Raw genomic sequence first — 15,863 nt, 5'->3', positions numbered from 1 at the left:
ACCCCTTTCCCCGCCTCCACAGACTCCGTGTTCAGCACGTCCTGGTCTTCATCCTCCCCCAGGTCTGAGAAGTCCAGGTCCCCAATGCAGAGGCTGGGTATGCGGGTTTTTTTTTTGGTAGGGAGCTCCCGGATGGGCTCAGCCTTGGGGCTTGGTGGGGCCAATGGCTCCTTGGGCTCTGGCTCGAGGCTGTGCCGAGTACGGAGCAGGATTTGAGGGGCAGTGCTCTGGGGTGTTCCGGGTGCAGGGGCTGGTTCTGGGGAGCCCCGTAATTCTTGGGTGTCTAGAAAAAGGGAAACAGCCGTCAGTGTCACGTCCTCTGTGGAGCAACAGGGCAACATGGGTGGATTCTGCCCACCCACCTGCTCACCTGGGTGTCCATCGATATCATCGGGCATGGCTCCAGCCAATGTCTCTGCCTGGCCCTGGGCCAGCGCAGCCTGCTTTTCTGTTTCTGCTGCTGCTACATTCTCCAGGAACCGGGCTCTGGGGGGAGGGACTTGTCAGTGAGGGTGTCTGACACACCCCAGCCCAGGGTGGGCACTGCCCCTAATTGCAGGCACACACAGACACACAGGGAACAGTCCATGCGCTGAGCAGACCCGGGACCTGCCCCCCACCCCCACCCCAAGGCCAGCCCCTGTTCAGTCTTCCACATCTGGGGAGGGTCATTACCAACCCAGTATTCCCAGTTCAACATACGGGGAAAAGTTCTACTTGACATCTAACTTGCAACCTTGCTGCTGTTCATGTTCACTGTTCTGATTCTAGACAAGGACCCTTAGAGCAGGGGGAGGGGATACCTGTCCCAATGGGCACACCAGGCTGTCCCTCCCCTTGGCATGTCTAGCAGCTTCTGAGAGCTATGGCCTATGCCCAGAAAAGGGCCTGGTAAACGAAAGGCACTCAGTTTATGTTGAAGTCATAAAGGTGATCCCATCTCTTTTTTGGTCCCTCCAGCCTCTGTCGGCACTCAGTCTTTGTCCTTCCCTTAGATGGAGGCTGCTCCTCCACCTCCGCACCACACAGCACTCTAGATCCCCTCCTAGCCCTAATCCTGGGTTTAGGACACAGGAGAATGGGCTCCAGGTTGGGAGTCCACATCCTCATCACTGATCAAAGCTGTTAAAGTGTCAACTGTTAAAGCACTGGGACCTCTATGACCCCAGTGAACTGTTTCCTAGTGCTTAGTCCTTGGGTAACTGAGGACACATAAGTCTGGGAGAGTCCCCCAGCTCTGGCTGCATCAGGCACATGGGACCCCTGCTGGGGGAAGCAATGCTGAAGCCCTGAGCACATGGCAGGCCTGGCAGGCTGGCCTCTGTACTTACTCCAGCCTGGCCTGCCCAGTAGGGAACTGGGGGACAGATGGGCTCTCACGGGCCCTGGGTAGGGGGGAATGAGAGGAAAAAATGGTAATTGTGGTACGTGCTTCACCCCAAAGCCCAGTTGCTCACACCCACACAGAGCTGGGCAGTGATATCAGGGGTTCCTTCCCAGCCACAGTGGGAAGAGGAGGGAGAGGGGGAGGCATGATGTGAGGAAACTGGAAGTGGAGGGGAGAGACTGACATGACACAGGACAGGGTGCAGTAAAAGACAAAGACAGAGCAAAACAGGAGAGTCAGAGACAGTGACAGAGAAAGACAGAAGGGGGTAGAGAGACAGATGACGTTGACAAAACAGGCAGAATGCCAGAAAGAAGAGAAGCCGCAGGAGGAGGAGGTCCAGTCAGAGCCGAACCCCACCCCCCAGCAGTCACTTACCAAACAGGAGCAGTTTGGTGAAGTCTGGAAAGAAAGAGAAAGAAAGCACGCGTTTGGGCAGAGAAGTTTGGGCAGAGGAGGCGGAGGGCCCGTGGAGGAGCGCAGAGTGGAGGGACAGTTGGAGGAAAGACTCCCGGGACAGGCTCTATCTCCCTACTTACTTGTAGATGCTCCTCTCGCAGGAACTGTTGGGTGAGGGCGTCACGGAGATGGTAGGAAAGAGGCTCAAGGTGGTATGGAGGCCAGAGACAGGGCCCACGGCGCTGGAGGCGGGGCCTGTAGGTGGGGCGGGGCCTACGGGGCTGGAGGTGGGGCCGGTCGGCAGGGCAGGGCTGGCGGAGGAGGAGGTGGAGACTACTGGTGAGGCGGGGCCTGTGGAGCTGGAGATGTGACCTGTCAGGAGGCAGGGCTCCTCCTGGCGGTTCCACCCCTCCGCCTCTGCCAAGGCAGTTCGTTCTTACCCAGGCTCCGGGGAGCGCACTTCTAGAGATCGGCGGATCCTCTTGCCCTCCTCTGAGGAAGGCTTTCGGCGGGTGATGCGCCGCCCACCTGTGACGGCTTCTTCCATGTCCCCATCCTCCAACCGCAGGGCGCTCTAAGAGAGTTGAGCCCAGATGGGAGCGACTGAGGCCCAAGTAGGTGGGGTGGGGCACTGGAGAACGGCCTCCCTCCCTCCCCTCCTCTCTCCTGCCTTCGGGCCCTGACAGCCCAGCCCGCCCAGCCCACCTCATAGAGCATAAGCTGGGCGCGCAGGTCGACGTCAGTGCCCGCGGTGCCCAAGTGGCGCTGGACCAGTGCCTCCATGCCCTGCTGCTCCAGTGCATCCGTCACGTCGTAGAAGGAGTCCTGATCCGGGAGCGCTGCCAGAGTCTGGAGGGTGGGGATAGGACGGCAAGGCTAAAGCTGATGGAGAGCAGAAGTCAAGAGCCTGAGGGGCCCAGAATGGCACCTGGCTCCCCCTTTGCTCCCCCTATCCCACCTTGTTGATGAGGGTGACGGTGTACACCAGCAACTCGGGGTCAGCGCCATTCTTCTCCTCCAGGATGGACACCAAATTGGCCCATGGAAGAGCACCTGTCACCCAGATAGGGAGCAGTCATATGGGAACAAGTAGGAGAGAGGGCCCTGAGCAATGGAGGAGGGAGGGACAGTTTCTGACCCGTGGTGCTGGCCACAGAGTTGACTGCACGGATGAACAGTGGTGCGTTGCTCTCAGAGTACTCCACAAACACCAGCAGCAGCTTCAGGGCTGTCTTCACCACCAAGCGGGACTGGGGGGAAGGGGTCACCATACATGAGTGGGGCTTGGGCCAGACCTGTGCTGGCTCCTGGTGGGGAGGGGGAAGGGCTCCTGGGGCTGGACCCAGAGAGGAGAGTCTAGGCAGAAAGAGCCATCTCTAGGCCCAGGTACTGAAGTGACTTTGAGGCTTAGAGGGGCCACAGACCCCCTCCATTCCAGACCACTTTGCAGAAGAGGAAACTGAGGCCCAGAGAGAGGCAGTGGGAAAAGGGTACATGGCTGGGTGGAGGGCCACTTACCAGGCTGGCACACAGTGTGTACAGCCACTGCACGGTCTCACTATGGGCCACCACCCCCAGCATCCCATCCACAAAAAGCATCAGCTGGCCTAGTGCTGGGGACACAGGGACAAGAAGAGGTCAGTAAGGGGTCACTGAAGGCAGGGGTCATGGGGGAGGGGTGAGGCTGACCTCGGAGGATGTAGCTCTGGTAATTGTGGTCGGCAGCAGCGCCCACATGGATTAGGCAACTCAGCCCCTCTGAGTGCACGAATTCAGGCACCAGGTCCTTGTCCTCCTGCGGGCACCATGGGGGAGTTTAGTGGGGGGAGGTTCAGCCTGGATGCTCACCCCCAGCCCACCTCTGGGCCTCACCTGGAAGATCTGCTTTAGTGAGAAGAGGGAGCGGCGGAGCTCAGGGCCACTGGAGCCATACAACTTTTCTGCAAGAGGTAGGTGGGCATGGAAACCTCAAGGGGACACACCACAAGCCCCCCACCCCCTTCTACTGGGACGCAACCACAACCCCCCATCAAAGAATCTTCTAGTACTCTTGAACCCCCCACCTCCTCCTCCACTCCCTGACTCTGGGCAAGCCCGACCGCAGTCTAGCAGCTGCCCTGGAAGAAGAGGTCAGGATAGGAATGGGAGGAGTCGCACATCCCATCTCCCATCTACTCTGTCTGCTGTCCAGCGCAGGCCTGAAAGAAACGGAGACAACCGGGGCTGGGGGGAGGGGAGGCACTCGACGCTGATATCCTCACACACTCACCTAAGATGGCATTGACTCTCAGAGAAAGCTGGGTCCGCAGGATCAGAGTAGGCTTCCGCCCTTTGCTGGAATCAAGTAGCCCAGTCAGCAGCTCCCAGCCCATTCCTCAGGGTCTCTCCACCCACACCAAGGCAGCCAGAACCTGGCCACAGCTCCTTTCTCCCCAGATGCTTCTCCAAGCCAAAGGGTTGTCCAGATAGGAGGGTTTGAAGAACACAGGCATCTCAGGTATGTAGGAGAGCCCCCACCCCGGTCCCAGGCAGCAGGTAGCACTGGCCAGGCCTTGGGATTCCCCTGGCACAGTTCCCTGGGGTGGTAGGAGGAGACCCACAGCCCTGGCTAGAGATCAAGTGTCTTGGCTGCTGACACCTGAGCCAGCCCCTCCAGCCTGGGGGCAAGGGTGGGAGCCAGCCTAGCCTTCCTGGCCCCATCAGCTCTGACCTGATCTCTTCAAAAAAGCCCTCCAGCATCTCCCGTTGCTCTTCTAGGGACAGCTCAGGGTCCAGGTAGTATCCAGACGGAGACACTTGCAGGGCACAGTCCTCTAGCTGGGGGCAAAGGGAACAGCTGTCAGGGCTGGGGAAGAGGTGGCAGGAGTACGTATGGAGACCCCATGACCTCCTACCTCCCACTCAGGGTGCTGGCAGAGACACACCACAAGGGCCTGCAGTGTACAGCCATGCATTCCTTCAGCAGTCATTTCTCATGGGCCTACTATGTGCAAAGCTCATGTGGCTCAAAGAGCTTTTCTCCTGCCTCATACCTACCCATTCTTTAGGTTTCAGATTAGATAATGCTTTTTTTTTTTTTTTTTGCCACACCATGCGGCTTGTGGGATCTTAGTTCCCTGACCAGGGATAGAATCCTCGCCCTTGGCAGTGAAAGCGTGGAGTCCTAACCACTGGACCGCCAGGGAATTCCCAGATAATGCTTTTTTGGAAAGCCTTCCTGGACTCCTCTAGCCAATGCTATGCAAATCCCTCCAGCCCTTGTGTGTACCCTCGTCTGAGGCCTTCCACACATCCTAGACACTAGTCTCCTTCCCCACTGTGTGTTCTCTGGGTTCAGGCACCATGTCTGTTTTGTCCATGCAATGTCTGCAGAGCCTATCACAGCACTTAGCACAAAGCAAGTGCTCCCTAAATGGTTGTTGAGCTACTGAACATGAATGAGGAAGGGGAATGGAGAGAAAATAGGAGGAAGTTCCTGCTTTCAAGGAAGTTCGCAGCTGTGAACATTCAACACCCAGGGAGAAAGTGTTAAGAATGCTGGGAGGTGCAAACCCAGCTGAGAGGGGGGACGTGTGTCTCCCCGAGTTAAGATAGTGAGGAGAAGGGCTCCCAGTCCCTCCAAGCCTGAGGGCCTTTGCCCTGCCCCAAGTGGGCTACAGTCACCATGGTCCTAGCTGGACCTCAGAGACCTCCAAGAGGCCTATTAAACACCAGGTTTTAGGGTCTGACTCAGTCAGCCTACAGTGGGTCCCTGGAACCTGCACCGTAACAAGTCAGGTGCTCCACCCATGAGTCTGCCGCCCATGTCTCCCACCCCCCTGAGCTGGCTTCCCACCATCACCACCACCACCACCACCACCAGGATGACTCTTGGCCCCTTGAGAAGTGCCTGTAGAGAAGCCTAGTGAGGTGACTCTGGAGAGTCTGAGGGCAGCACCGTGCGCTCCCTGATGCCTACACCATGTAGCGCAGTGCCAGTGTGCACGGCTCAGCAAAGTTCCCTTGACTTGAGTGGTGGCGCTTCTTGAGAGGCCCAGGGAAAGCCCACCTCTGGGGAGGCAGAGTGTCTTCTGGTCTCCATCTTACTGGGAAAGTCAACCCCAACATTTGTCCTGATGTTCTGTCAGCCCTGCCCTGCTCTGGACCCAGCCCAAGGACTTCCAGCTGCCCTTGGTCCCCTGGGGTTAAGGGAGTCCAGCTCCGGCCCCTACCCCTCCTCTGCTTAGTACCCCTGCTCATGCCTGAGAGCCTGAGTTCAGCCTGTAAGGCCCTTTGGTGACACCCACACCTCCCACTCCTTCCCACCCCCCCAGGCTCCTGCGTGGGACGTGGGACATAGGACAAACACTCCAGCCTGTTTTCTGTCCCACTTCCTGCTTGGCTGCCTGCCCTCCCTTGGGCAGGCCTGGCCTCTCTCCCCTCCCTGGGAGCAGAGTCATCTTCTCCAGGGCCTACTGGGAATGGGCCCTGAGATGGGGCAGCAAGGCCCCAGGGCTGGGGTCCTTTGTCCAGGGCCAGCTCAGCTGAGGGCAGCCCCACATTCCTCCTGACTCCTCTTCCCACATGGTGACTCAGCAGCCAACCACCGCCCTCCCCCGCAAGCCAGGCACAGTTACATCTCCTTCTGCCTTGGACTGGAGGACTCTGGGACCCTAGAGAAACATATTTCCCCCAAAGTCACAAACCCCCTCAGAGACCCCCCCAGATCACACACATATAGAATAGCTCGTTCATTCAAATATTCACGAACCAGGCTGGTTTTAGGTGCTGAGGACATAGCAGGGAACAAGATACTGCCTCTGCCTTCCCTGTCTTCCAACCCCGCTGGGGAGGCAGGCAGGTCTGACTCAGAAAAAGGCCACAAATAAATGTAGAAGCACAACTGCCACGGGTGCTAAGAAAGGGGAGGGGTGGGGTGCTGTAAAGGTAAACACTGGAGGAGTGAGCAGATTCCACCTGGGAGTAGCTTACATACCCAAGAATACAGTCAGGCAGGGTATATATATGCTACTGGCCACGCACAGGTGAGAAGCACACCCACAGAAAGCTCAGATCCAGCAAGCACTCTTCCCCTCCTGCACGCACAGTTGCAGGCTCTAATTCCAAGCGAGCTGAGCGTGGCCCTCGCCTTCCAGAATACCTGCATCCATTTGGGGCACGGTCCTGAAGACTGAATGCTCTACCACCCCCAGCCTCCTCACATGAGCCCCTTTCCCTCTGTGGTGGTAGCAGTGGCTCCCTAGCCACTTCACCTGTCTTATCCTGCCAGGGCCCCATTTCTGGGGAGGAGGTCCAGAGGTAACAGCCAGCCCAAAGCCTCCGGGACAATGCCCCCCACCCTTAACTGTCTGTCCCGGGTGGAGATGGAGCGGGGAGCAGGGTCAGGCAAGCTCCAAGGAGCGGAGACTTCCTGCCAGCTGGGTGTTGCTTGTCCCTCACACCACTGGCCCCTTCCTGAAGTCACCCTTTTTTTTTTTTTTTTTTTTTTTTTTTTTTTTTTTTTTTTTTTGTGTGTCCTGATGTTCTGTCAGCCCTGCCCTGCTCTGGACCCAGCCCAAGGACTTCCAGCTGCCCTTGGTCCCCTGGGGTTAAGGGAGTCCAGCTCCGGCCCCTACCCCTCCTCTGCTTAGTACCCCTGCTCATGCCTGAGAGCCTGAGTTCAGCCTGTAAGGCCCTTTGGTGACACCCACACCTCCCACTCCTTCCCACCCCCCCAGGCTCCTGCGTGGGACGTGGGACATAGGACAAACACTCCAGCCTGTTTTCTGTCCCACTTCCTGCTTGGCTGCCTGCCCTCCCTTGGGCAGGCCTGGCCTCTCTCCCCTCCCTGGGAGCAGAGTCATCTTCTCCAGGGCCTACTGGGAATGGGCCCTGAGATGGGGCAGCAAGGCCCCAGGGCTGGGGTCCTTTGTCCAGGGCCAGCTCAGCTGAGGGCAGCCCCACATTCCTCCTGACTCCTCTTCCCACATGGTGACTCAGCAGCCAACCACCGCCCTCCCCCGCAAGCCAGGCACAGTTACATCTCCTTCTGCCTTGGACTGGAGGACTCTGGGACCCTAGAGAAACATATTTCCCCCAAAGTCACAAACCCCCTCAGAGACCCCCCCAGATCACACACATATAGAATAGCTCGTTCATTCAAATATTCACGAACCAGGCTGGTTTTAGGTGCTGAGGACATAGCAGGGAACAAGATACTGCCTCTGCCTTCCCTGTCTTCCAACCCCGCTGGGGAGGCAGGCAGGTCTGACTCAGAAAAAGGCCACAAATAAATGTAGAAGCACAACTGCCACGGGTGCTAAGAAAGGGGAGGGGTGGGGTGCTGTAAAGGTAAACACTGGAGGAGTGAGCAGATTCCACCTGGGAGTAGCTTACATACCCAAGAATACAGTCAGGCAGGGTATATATATGCTACTGGCCACGCACAGGTGAGAAGCACACCCACAGAAAGCTCAGATCCAGCAAGCACTCTTCCCCTCCTGCACGCACAGTTGCAGGCTCTAATTCCAAGCGAGCTGAGCGTGGCCCTCGCCTTCCAGAATACCTGCATCCATTTGGGGCACGGTCCTGAAGACTGAATGCTCTACCACCCCCAGCCTCCTCACATGAGCCCCTTTCCCTCTGTGGTGGTAGCAGTGGCTCCCTAGCCACTTCACCTGTCTTATCCTGCCAGGGCCCCATTTCTGGGGAGGAGGTCCAGAGGTAACAGCCAGCCCAAAGCCTCCGGGACAATGCCCCCCACCCTTAACTGTCTGTCCCGGGTGGAGATGGAGCGGGGAGCAGGGTCAGGCAAGCTCCAAGGAGCGGAGACTTCCTGCCAGCTGGGTGTTGCTTGTCCCTCACACCACTGGCCCCTTCCTGAAGTCACCCTTTTTTTTTTTTTTTTTTTTTTTTTTTGCGGTACGCGGGCCTCTCACTGTTGTGGCCTCTCCCGTTGCGGAGCACAGGCTCCGGACGCGCAGGCTCAGCGGCCATGGCTCATGGGCCCAGCCGCTCCGCGGCATGTGGGATTTTCCCGAACCGGGGCACGAACCCGTGTCCCCTGCATCGGCAGGCGGACTCTCAACCACTGTTGCCACCAGGGAAGCCCTGAAGTCACCCTTTTTAAAAAAAATTTTTTTTAATTTTATTTTTTTTTTACAGCAGGTTCGTATTAGTTATCTATTTTATACATATTAGTGTATATATGTCAGTCCCAATCTCCCAATTCATCCCATCACCACCACCCCCTGCCACTTTCCCCCCTTGGTGTCCATACATTTGTTCTCTACATCTGTGTCTCAATTTCTGCCCTGCAAACTGGTTCATCTGTAGCATTTTTCTAGGTTCCACATGTATGCGTTAATATACGATACTTGTTTTTCTCTTTCTGACTTACTTCACTCTGTATGACAATCTCTAGACCCATCCTGGGGTCACCCTTCTGAGCGCTAAACCCCTGGGCTTTGTTTCTCACACCCTGGGACTGGGCCAGGCTGGCGTAAGCCCAAACCCTAGTCCCTGAGGACAGTACTTGGGGTCAGCACAGGGTCAGTGTAGGCCCACATGTTGGACTCCCTCCTGGCTCTTGTCTTCCACACTTCTCTGATGTTTGTCTTGGGGTGGAGTCTCTCCCTCATTCTTCCCAGGCTCAGCTCCGCGCTTCAGCCTCCAGCCCACTTTTCTCTATTTATTTGTTTATATTTATTGAGGTATAGTAGATTTACAATATTGTATAAGTTTCAGGCGTACAACATAGTGATCCACAATTTTTAAAGATTATACTTGGGAATTCCCTGGCGGTCCAGTGGTTAGGACTCCGCGCTTTCACCGCCTGGGCCCTGAGTTCTACCCCTGGTCGTCAGGGAACCAGGATCCCACAAGCTGCGCAGCATGGCCAAAAGAAAAAAAAAATTATACTCCATTTAAAATTGTTATAAAATATTGGCTATATTCCTTGTGCTGTACAATATATCCTTGTAGCTTATTTATTTTATATATAGTAGCTTGTACCTCTTAATCTCCTACCCCTACCTTGCCCCAGCCCACTTTTCTCTTGATTCCTTGGGCTACGCTTTTCTGGCAGCCCAAACCAACTTGTTACATATGGTTTTACAAGCTTAGGACACCATGTTGCCTACTACCCAATATTTTTCATAACAGTATAATCGAGTGAGAATGCCAGGGGCAAGGAAGATGGAGAAAAGTGCAGAATTACATGCTGAAGGACTCTTGTTTTAGGAAATAATTTGTTAACTACCTTTTTCTTCTCCTTTCCTAAAAATGTAAGACCCTGTGTTCTGATGACCCTCCTTCCCTTTTTTTTTTTTTTTTGCGGTACGCGGGCCTCTCACTGTTGTGGCCTCTCCCGTTGTGGAGCACAGGCTCCGGATGCACAGACTCAGCGGCCACGGCTCACGGGCCCACGAGCCCACGGGCCCAGCCGCTCCGCGGCATGTGGGATCTTCCCGGACCAGGGCACGAACCCGTGTCCCCTGCATCGGCAGGCGGACTCTCAACCACTGCGCCACCAGGGACAGCCCCCTCCTTCCCTTTTATCTTGGGTCTCCAACTGGACCTTGGCTTCCTGAATGAGATGACATGAATGGGTCTTGAGGAGGGAAGCCCACATTTGTTACGCCTCCTCTGTGTCACACACTGGGCTGCCTGGTTCCTTTGATTCTCCTGATAATCCTTTTACAGGTGAGGAAACCAAGGCTCAGAAATTCTGTGAATTTGCCCCAGGCTGAATGGAACCAGGGCTAACTGACCTAGATCCTGGGCCAATGGACTTTGGAAGTGCTCCAGGGAACCCTGCAGAGGAGGTGGAGTGAGGGCTGGAGACCGCCCCTCAGCTTTCTGAACTGTACAAATACCCCAAACTGGTCCTCTTAGTTCCAGCAAGGGAACACAAATGAACACACACACATCATACACATTGGGGTAACAGTGCGTACTTCTGCCAGGACTAAGTTCGGGTCCCTTACCAGGCTGCAACCCAGAATGAACAGACTGGACATGATGGCCCCAGGGAAAGATGGGAGGAGACCATGACTCATGCCCACATCACAATCTTCTATAGTCTCCCAAAGAGACCTCCACAACAAAAAAGGAAAGGGCTCAGTTCATCACCAGAGCACCCCATCTTACCCTTAAGAGTCTTCTGGGACCCCTCCAGTTGGTCCCTGTCCCAGAAGGTCAGGTTCACACTTTAGCCCCTTTGTCACAACTGCTCCTTAGGGATAAACTCAGGCTGGAGTAGGGATGGGCAAGGTCAGGAAACAAGTACCACCCCTGCTCCACTCTAATGTTTAGCAGCAGTTGGGGAAACAAAGTTGCTGGTAATGAACAGATTGCTAGGGCTATCTCTGCTGCTAGGAATAGGGGGCTCATCTGGCCTTTGCATGAGGGTCAGAGCAGTACCCAGGTCCCTCTGCCCAGAGCCCAGGGAGAAAGGAGTCTGTGCTATCCCAGATGTGGCAGGGCCTTTGGATATCAGGGAGGGGCTCGTGAGGCAGGCCCAGAAGGGCAAAGGGGTAGTACGGGAGAGTGGGACAGGGTAGCAGGGAGGGTGGGACTGGGCAGCTCTGGGTAAAACAATGAGGCAGGGCCAGAGGGCCAGGTTCTCCCCTGGGGCAGGGGCAGGTCCCTGGGCTCTGGCACAGAGGGGAGACAGATATTCCTGAGTTCCCCTGGAGACACCACACATGACCCAAGGCACTGCCAGGACACCCCCTATCCCACCCCCCAGGGCCAGGAGATGAGTCAGAGGCTGTGGCCAGGAGCTTCCTCCTAGACTGGGAGGAAATGAGCAAGGCCTTTTCAGACCTGAGAGCTTTGAAACATTTAAAAAGGAAGCCCCCAGGGGAACTCTATAGGCAAGCCACAGCCCAGTGGGGTGTGTGTGGGTGGAGCCACAGAGGGAAAGTGGGCTGGGCCTCTGTACATTCCCAGGGAAGGGGCAGGGTATGGGGGGACGATGGGCGTCAGTGGCCAGAATGGGAGGCAGAGGTCATTTGGCTGTGAACTGTTCTCCTGCTGGATAGCTGTGCAGAGGCTGAAACAGTGAGCACAGAACCCCTCCCTCTTATTTTGCTCTACAGCCTGGGACGGGGATGCCTGGGTTTCTGGGCCACCTCTCCCCTCTAGAGGGCTGTGGAGCAGGCCTGAGTCATGTCTGTGCCCCTGGGCCACCCACTTATAGGACTAGGGGAGGGACCAGCTGTTGACATTTCCTACAAGGAGGAGCCCTGCTCCCCCTCCCTCAGCTCTCTGATGTCCCTGCCCCTGCCCTACTCTCAGCCCTTCTTCCTCTGGCCTTCTATTCTGGGGCTGTGGTCACAGTTTATATTTGGGATGAGCACATCACAGTGCAGCTGACCATTCCTGGCAGAGCTGCCAGCCCCAGGGAGTCCTGGCTCCAAGCACAGTGGTAACCCAGTGTGCAGGCCCCCATAGTCTGCCTGTGGGGGGTATGGCAGTCCTCAGGCACACCAGGTGGGAGTTCTGAAAGTGGGAAGACCAAGAAGGACTGAGTTGGGGGGTACTTAATGCATTATCGTAGCTCTCAGCTAGGGAGCAGAGAACAGAGGGCAGAGCCCTGGTTGAAGGGGTGGTGGTGATGGGTCCCTAAATGAGGGGGAGAGGCAAGGGGTAATTTTGATCCTTTTTCCTGTAGCTGACCTCCCAAACTTGCCCCTAATTGGGAAGACGGGTGTTAGGGCTAAGTTCTGTCCTCGAGTCCGGGGTGGGAGGAATACTATGTTCTCTGTAGTGCTCCAGGCTTATTTCAGTACTAGGAGTTCCAGGAGCTTGGAGGCAGGAACCTGCACCCCTCTCTCCCCAGAGTCCATTCAGCACCCCTCTCTCCCCAGAGTCCATTGTGAATGGGAGGTGGCCTCTGGCTGGAGGTGCTCCTTTTAGGTCCACTTCAGTTTGCCCCTTTGAACAGGGCAGGACAAGAAGGGGTCGCATCAAAACTCTGGAGAGGGCAATGTGCTGCTATCTTCAATCTTTGTCCTTGAAAGCCTGGGCTTTGCTCACACGCGCTACTCCCCAGGCCAATAGTCTCAGCACTTCTCCCGCCCGCGCTCGGAGGCGGGGCAGGCCCGCAGCGCTAGGAATGTAAGCTGGGGGCCTGGCGCCTGGGGCACATTCCAGGGGAGACCCCAGGCCCGGGGGGCAAGTTTGCGCAACTCGGCGCCCAGCTAAGCCTGGGATCAGGGGAGGGCATCTCCACCAACTCTCTCTTCTCTTCCTCACCACTTGGTGCTGCCTGGCTGGCGGGGCACCCCGGGAGGTGATTGTGTGCCTCCCAGAGTTCTGGCCCGGAAACCGGGTGCCTGCGAGTGCGCCGGAAAAGGCTGCCTGCGGGGGACTGAGCGCAGCGAGCAGGAGGGGAGGTAGGGCGGGCCATCTGGAAAAGGGCCTCTCCCGACACTGTGCACGAGTCGGTTCTGGGGTGCAGGCAAACGAGGGCAGGCCGGCGGTTTAAAATTAGCCCGGCCCGCTCCCTCCCTTCCAGCTTCCCGGCCGGCGGCGGCAGCTGTACGAGATGGTGGGGGCGGTGACTCAAAGGGCTCTTCCACCAGTGCAGCCTCCCGCGCTCGGGGTGTCCCGGGCCAGGCCGCTTCCCGGGAACTCCCCTCAGCCCGTGAAGACTCTTCTCCACCGGCACTCCCCAGCCGGGCCTCACCAGGCAGGGACAACACGCCGTCCGGCTGGACCCAATCCAACCTCCAGACACCTCCAGCGGCCCGCCCCGGGTCCGCCCTCCTCGTGGTCCCACCCCCACCTGACCTGAAGCAGGTGAAAGCTGTTCTATCCCCAGCTCCGTCTCCTAAGTCCGCTACCGCGCAAACACGCACGCCACCCTATCCAGAGCAGTTAACCAGGCCGACTGGCAGCGAGCGGACCCCGAGCGCCTCCCCAGGTGGGCCTCATTTCGAGGACCAGCCTGGGTGCCGCAGAGTACAAGCTCCCATCCTCCCTTCTTCAGCTTCCCTCAGCTTGAGAGGCGTTCCCCAACAAGCCGGGCAACGTGTACCTTGGCTCCCCAGTACAAAACTTTCCCGGAGGAGCGCACCCGCTCCAGCCTCTCCTCGAGGGGCTCCCAAAGGCTTTCATGGCGCTGACCCTGAACCCTCGGTCGCCCCCAACCTTTCTCCGGCTCCCCTTACCTTGAGCGGCGCCCCCAGCAGGTGGTGCAGCGCGGGTATCTGCGCGCTCAGGGGCAGCGCCCCGTCCAGGCTGCAGGTGGGGGCCCGGCGCGGCTCCGGGAAGTTGGCACATGCGAAAGGGTCGGTGTCCTCTAGGTACTGCACCCGCACGGTCACCACTGATACCGGCTCCCCGTCCCCGCGGTCTTCCTGGCCGGCCATGGCTCCGCCAGTGGCTCGCTCAGTGCGCCTCCGGGCGGGTCCCGGCCGCGCCGCGGCGTCTCCTCAACTAGCTCGCAGCCTGGGCGGGACCGGGCCGGACGCCGAAGAAGAGGGGCGGAGCCAGGCGGAGGCGGGGCGGAGGAAGGGGGTGGAGCCAATAGTAGTCTCCGGAGGCTAGGGGTGGGCAACCGCTGCCGGTGGCGGAGACTGCAGCCAGCCACTCAGAGGGCGCGATCATGGTCCTGTTAGTTCACTGGCTAGTCTGGGGGAAAACCCGAGCTCGCGCGCCCCTCACCCACTTCGAGAGCGCGCGGAGCACGGGGAGGCTTTCTTTGGGCTTGGGGGCGGTGAGGCTGCGCTCTCTTTAGGGCAAGGTGGGGTGCAAGTTTCTTCGGATCGTGGCCCGTCAGGTCCCCCTCAGTTTAGGGGCGAGAAGGTCCTGATTCCTTCAGCTGAGGGATGAAGTGGATGGGCTTCCCTCATTTGGAGAAAGCAGGTAGATGGGTCCCTTTCAGTTTAGAGCAAGAAGTGAAAATAGATTACACTCGATTCGAAGGAAGAGGTGGGATCATTTACCTTTAGTTGGAGGAAAAAGAGGTAAGGGTGCCCCTAATTCTGGGAAAAGGATGGGATGACTCAGTTTGGCGGCGAGGTAGAACGTTACCCTCAATTTTAGGGAAGAACGGGGATGGGTTGCCCTTCAGCTTGAATGAAAAGTGGAAACGGTCCTTTTCAGTTTGGGGCAAGATAAGCCGAATGCCCCCTCAGGTTTGGGGAAGAGGTTGGGTGGATCCCTCTTAGTTTGAAGGGAATCGATAGACCGGGGTTTCCATAGTTTAGGGAAGAAGATACGTTTCCTTCATTGTCTCATGGAAAAGGTGAGAAGCGTTCACTGTAGTTTAAGGGAAAGGGAGGCCGGCTGTCCCTCGGTTTGGTAAATGAAGAGGAACAGCCTCCTATTCAGCCTGGAATGAGCTGGGCCCAATCTGGGCCTTGGGATTTCTGGGGACGATGGGGACAGTTGTCCCTCACGGCTTTCTAAAACGGGCCCAGTGCGCGTGCGCAGCTCTGGTCTGGGCGGGGACCCGAAGGGGGCCCCTCCAGTCTGCACCCGGCAGCGCCGGAGCCCGCGGCCTCGGTATCGGGGACCGGCTGCTGGCCGCTGACAGCACTCTCGGTGGCGGGGCCGCGCTCCTCCCGCCTGGACCCCGCCCCCCGGCAGACCCCGGTCACTCCAGCGGCTGGCCGTCGCCACCGTCGCCACCGGCTGGTGGAATGCAGAGGTGCCCCTGGAGGGCTGTGGCCGCTCACAGCTCTGAATCCGGGTCGGGGAGGGTTTTGGGAGAGTTTGGGGGAGCGCGCTTGAAGGAATAGGTTGCAGGACTTGGGGAAGGGCTGCACCGGGGAATTTCCAGAGTCGGGACTGGTTTAGAGCGGAGGGGCAGGCGTCCGCACTACGGACGCCCGGGGCAGGGTCTCGAAGTCCGGACCTGGCTTGGGGGTATCGGAGCCGGGATTGGGGGGAGCGGGCCCCACGTGCCTGTGACGCGGGGGCGGCCGGTAGGCGGCGGCGGCGGCGACGCGGGGCCGGCTGCCGTGCGGTGCCGGGAGGGCTCCTAGGCAGGCGGCAGGATGCTGCGCGCCGCACTGCCGCTGCTCTGGCTGCCCCTGGCGGGGGCGGGAGCAACCGAAGAGCCCACCCAGGAGCCAGGGTGGCC

The 15,863-nt window shown here is 58.0% G+C and overlaps 2 protein-coding genes across 6 annotated transcripts in view; one reads left to right on the top strand and one right to left on the bottom strand.

The window, feature by feature from the left end:
* Nucleotides 1–14,145, bottom strand: part of FHOD1 (formin homology 2 domain containing 1) — a 17,539-nt gene extending 3,394 nt beyond the window's left edge. The window contains 15 exon segments of the mRNA XM_024732872.1: nt 1–283; nt 371–486; nt 1,332–1,385; nt 1,766–1,789; nt 1,927–2,145; nt 2,227–2,360; nt 2,492–2,635; nt 2,745–2,839; nt 2,925–3,036; nt 3,305–3,399; nt 3,476–3,581; nt 3,659–3,726; nt 4,056–4,120; nt 4,497–4,603; nt 13,945–14,145. The exon segment at nt 1–283 is cut by the window's left edge and continues 54 nt beyond it. Coding sequence (XP_024588640.1) covers nt 1–283; nt 371–486; nt 1,332–1,385; nt 1,766–1,789; nt 1,927–2,145; nt 2,227–2,360; nt 2,492–2,635; nt 2,745–2,839; nt 2,925–3,036; nt 3,305–3,399; nt 3,476–3,581; nt 3,659–3,726; nt 4,056–4,120; nt 4,497–4,603; nt 13,945–14,145 — 1,823 coding nt within the window.
* Nucleotides 14,146–14,478: 333 nt separating this feature from the next.
* Nucleotides 14,479–15,863, top strand: part of SLC9A5 (solute carrier family 9 member A5) — a 20,172-nt gene continuing 18,787 nt past the window's right edge. For 2 of the 5 annotated variants that reach the window (XM_024732986.1, XM_024732979.1), the window contains exon 1: nt 14,479–15,849. In XM_024732986.1, the coding sequence (XP_024588754.1) occupies nt 15,778–15,849 (72 nt within the window). In that variant the 5' untranslated portion in view covers nt 14,479–15,777. The remainder of the gene's footprint in view (nt 15,850–15,863) is intronic. The other 3 variants (XM_024732948.1, XM_024732952.1, XM_024732958.1) reach the window with 3 other exon arrangements.

The sequence above is a fragment of the Neophocaena asiaeorientalis genome, unplaced genomic scaffold, assembly GCF_003031525.2.
Source record: "Neophocaena asiaeorientalis asiaeorientalis breed wild unplaced genomic scaffold, Neophocaena_asiaeorientalis_V1.1 scaffold90, whole genome shotgun sequence".
Classification (NCBI taxonomy): domain Eukaryota; kingdom Metazoa; phylum Chordata; class Mammalia; order Artiodactyla; family Phocoenidae; genus Neophocaena; species Neophocaena asiaeorientalis.
The sequence above is the reverse complement of the archived record's forward strand: the minus strand, read 5'-3'. Positions and strand labels throughout refer to the sequence as shown.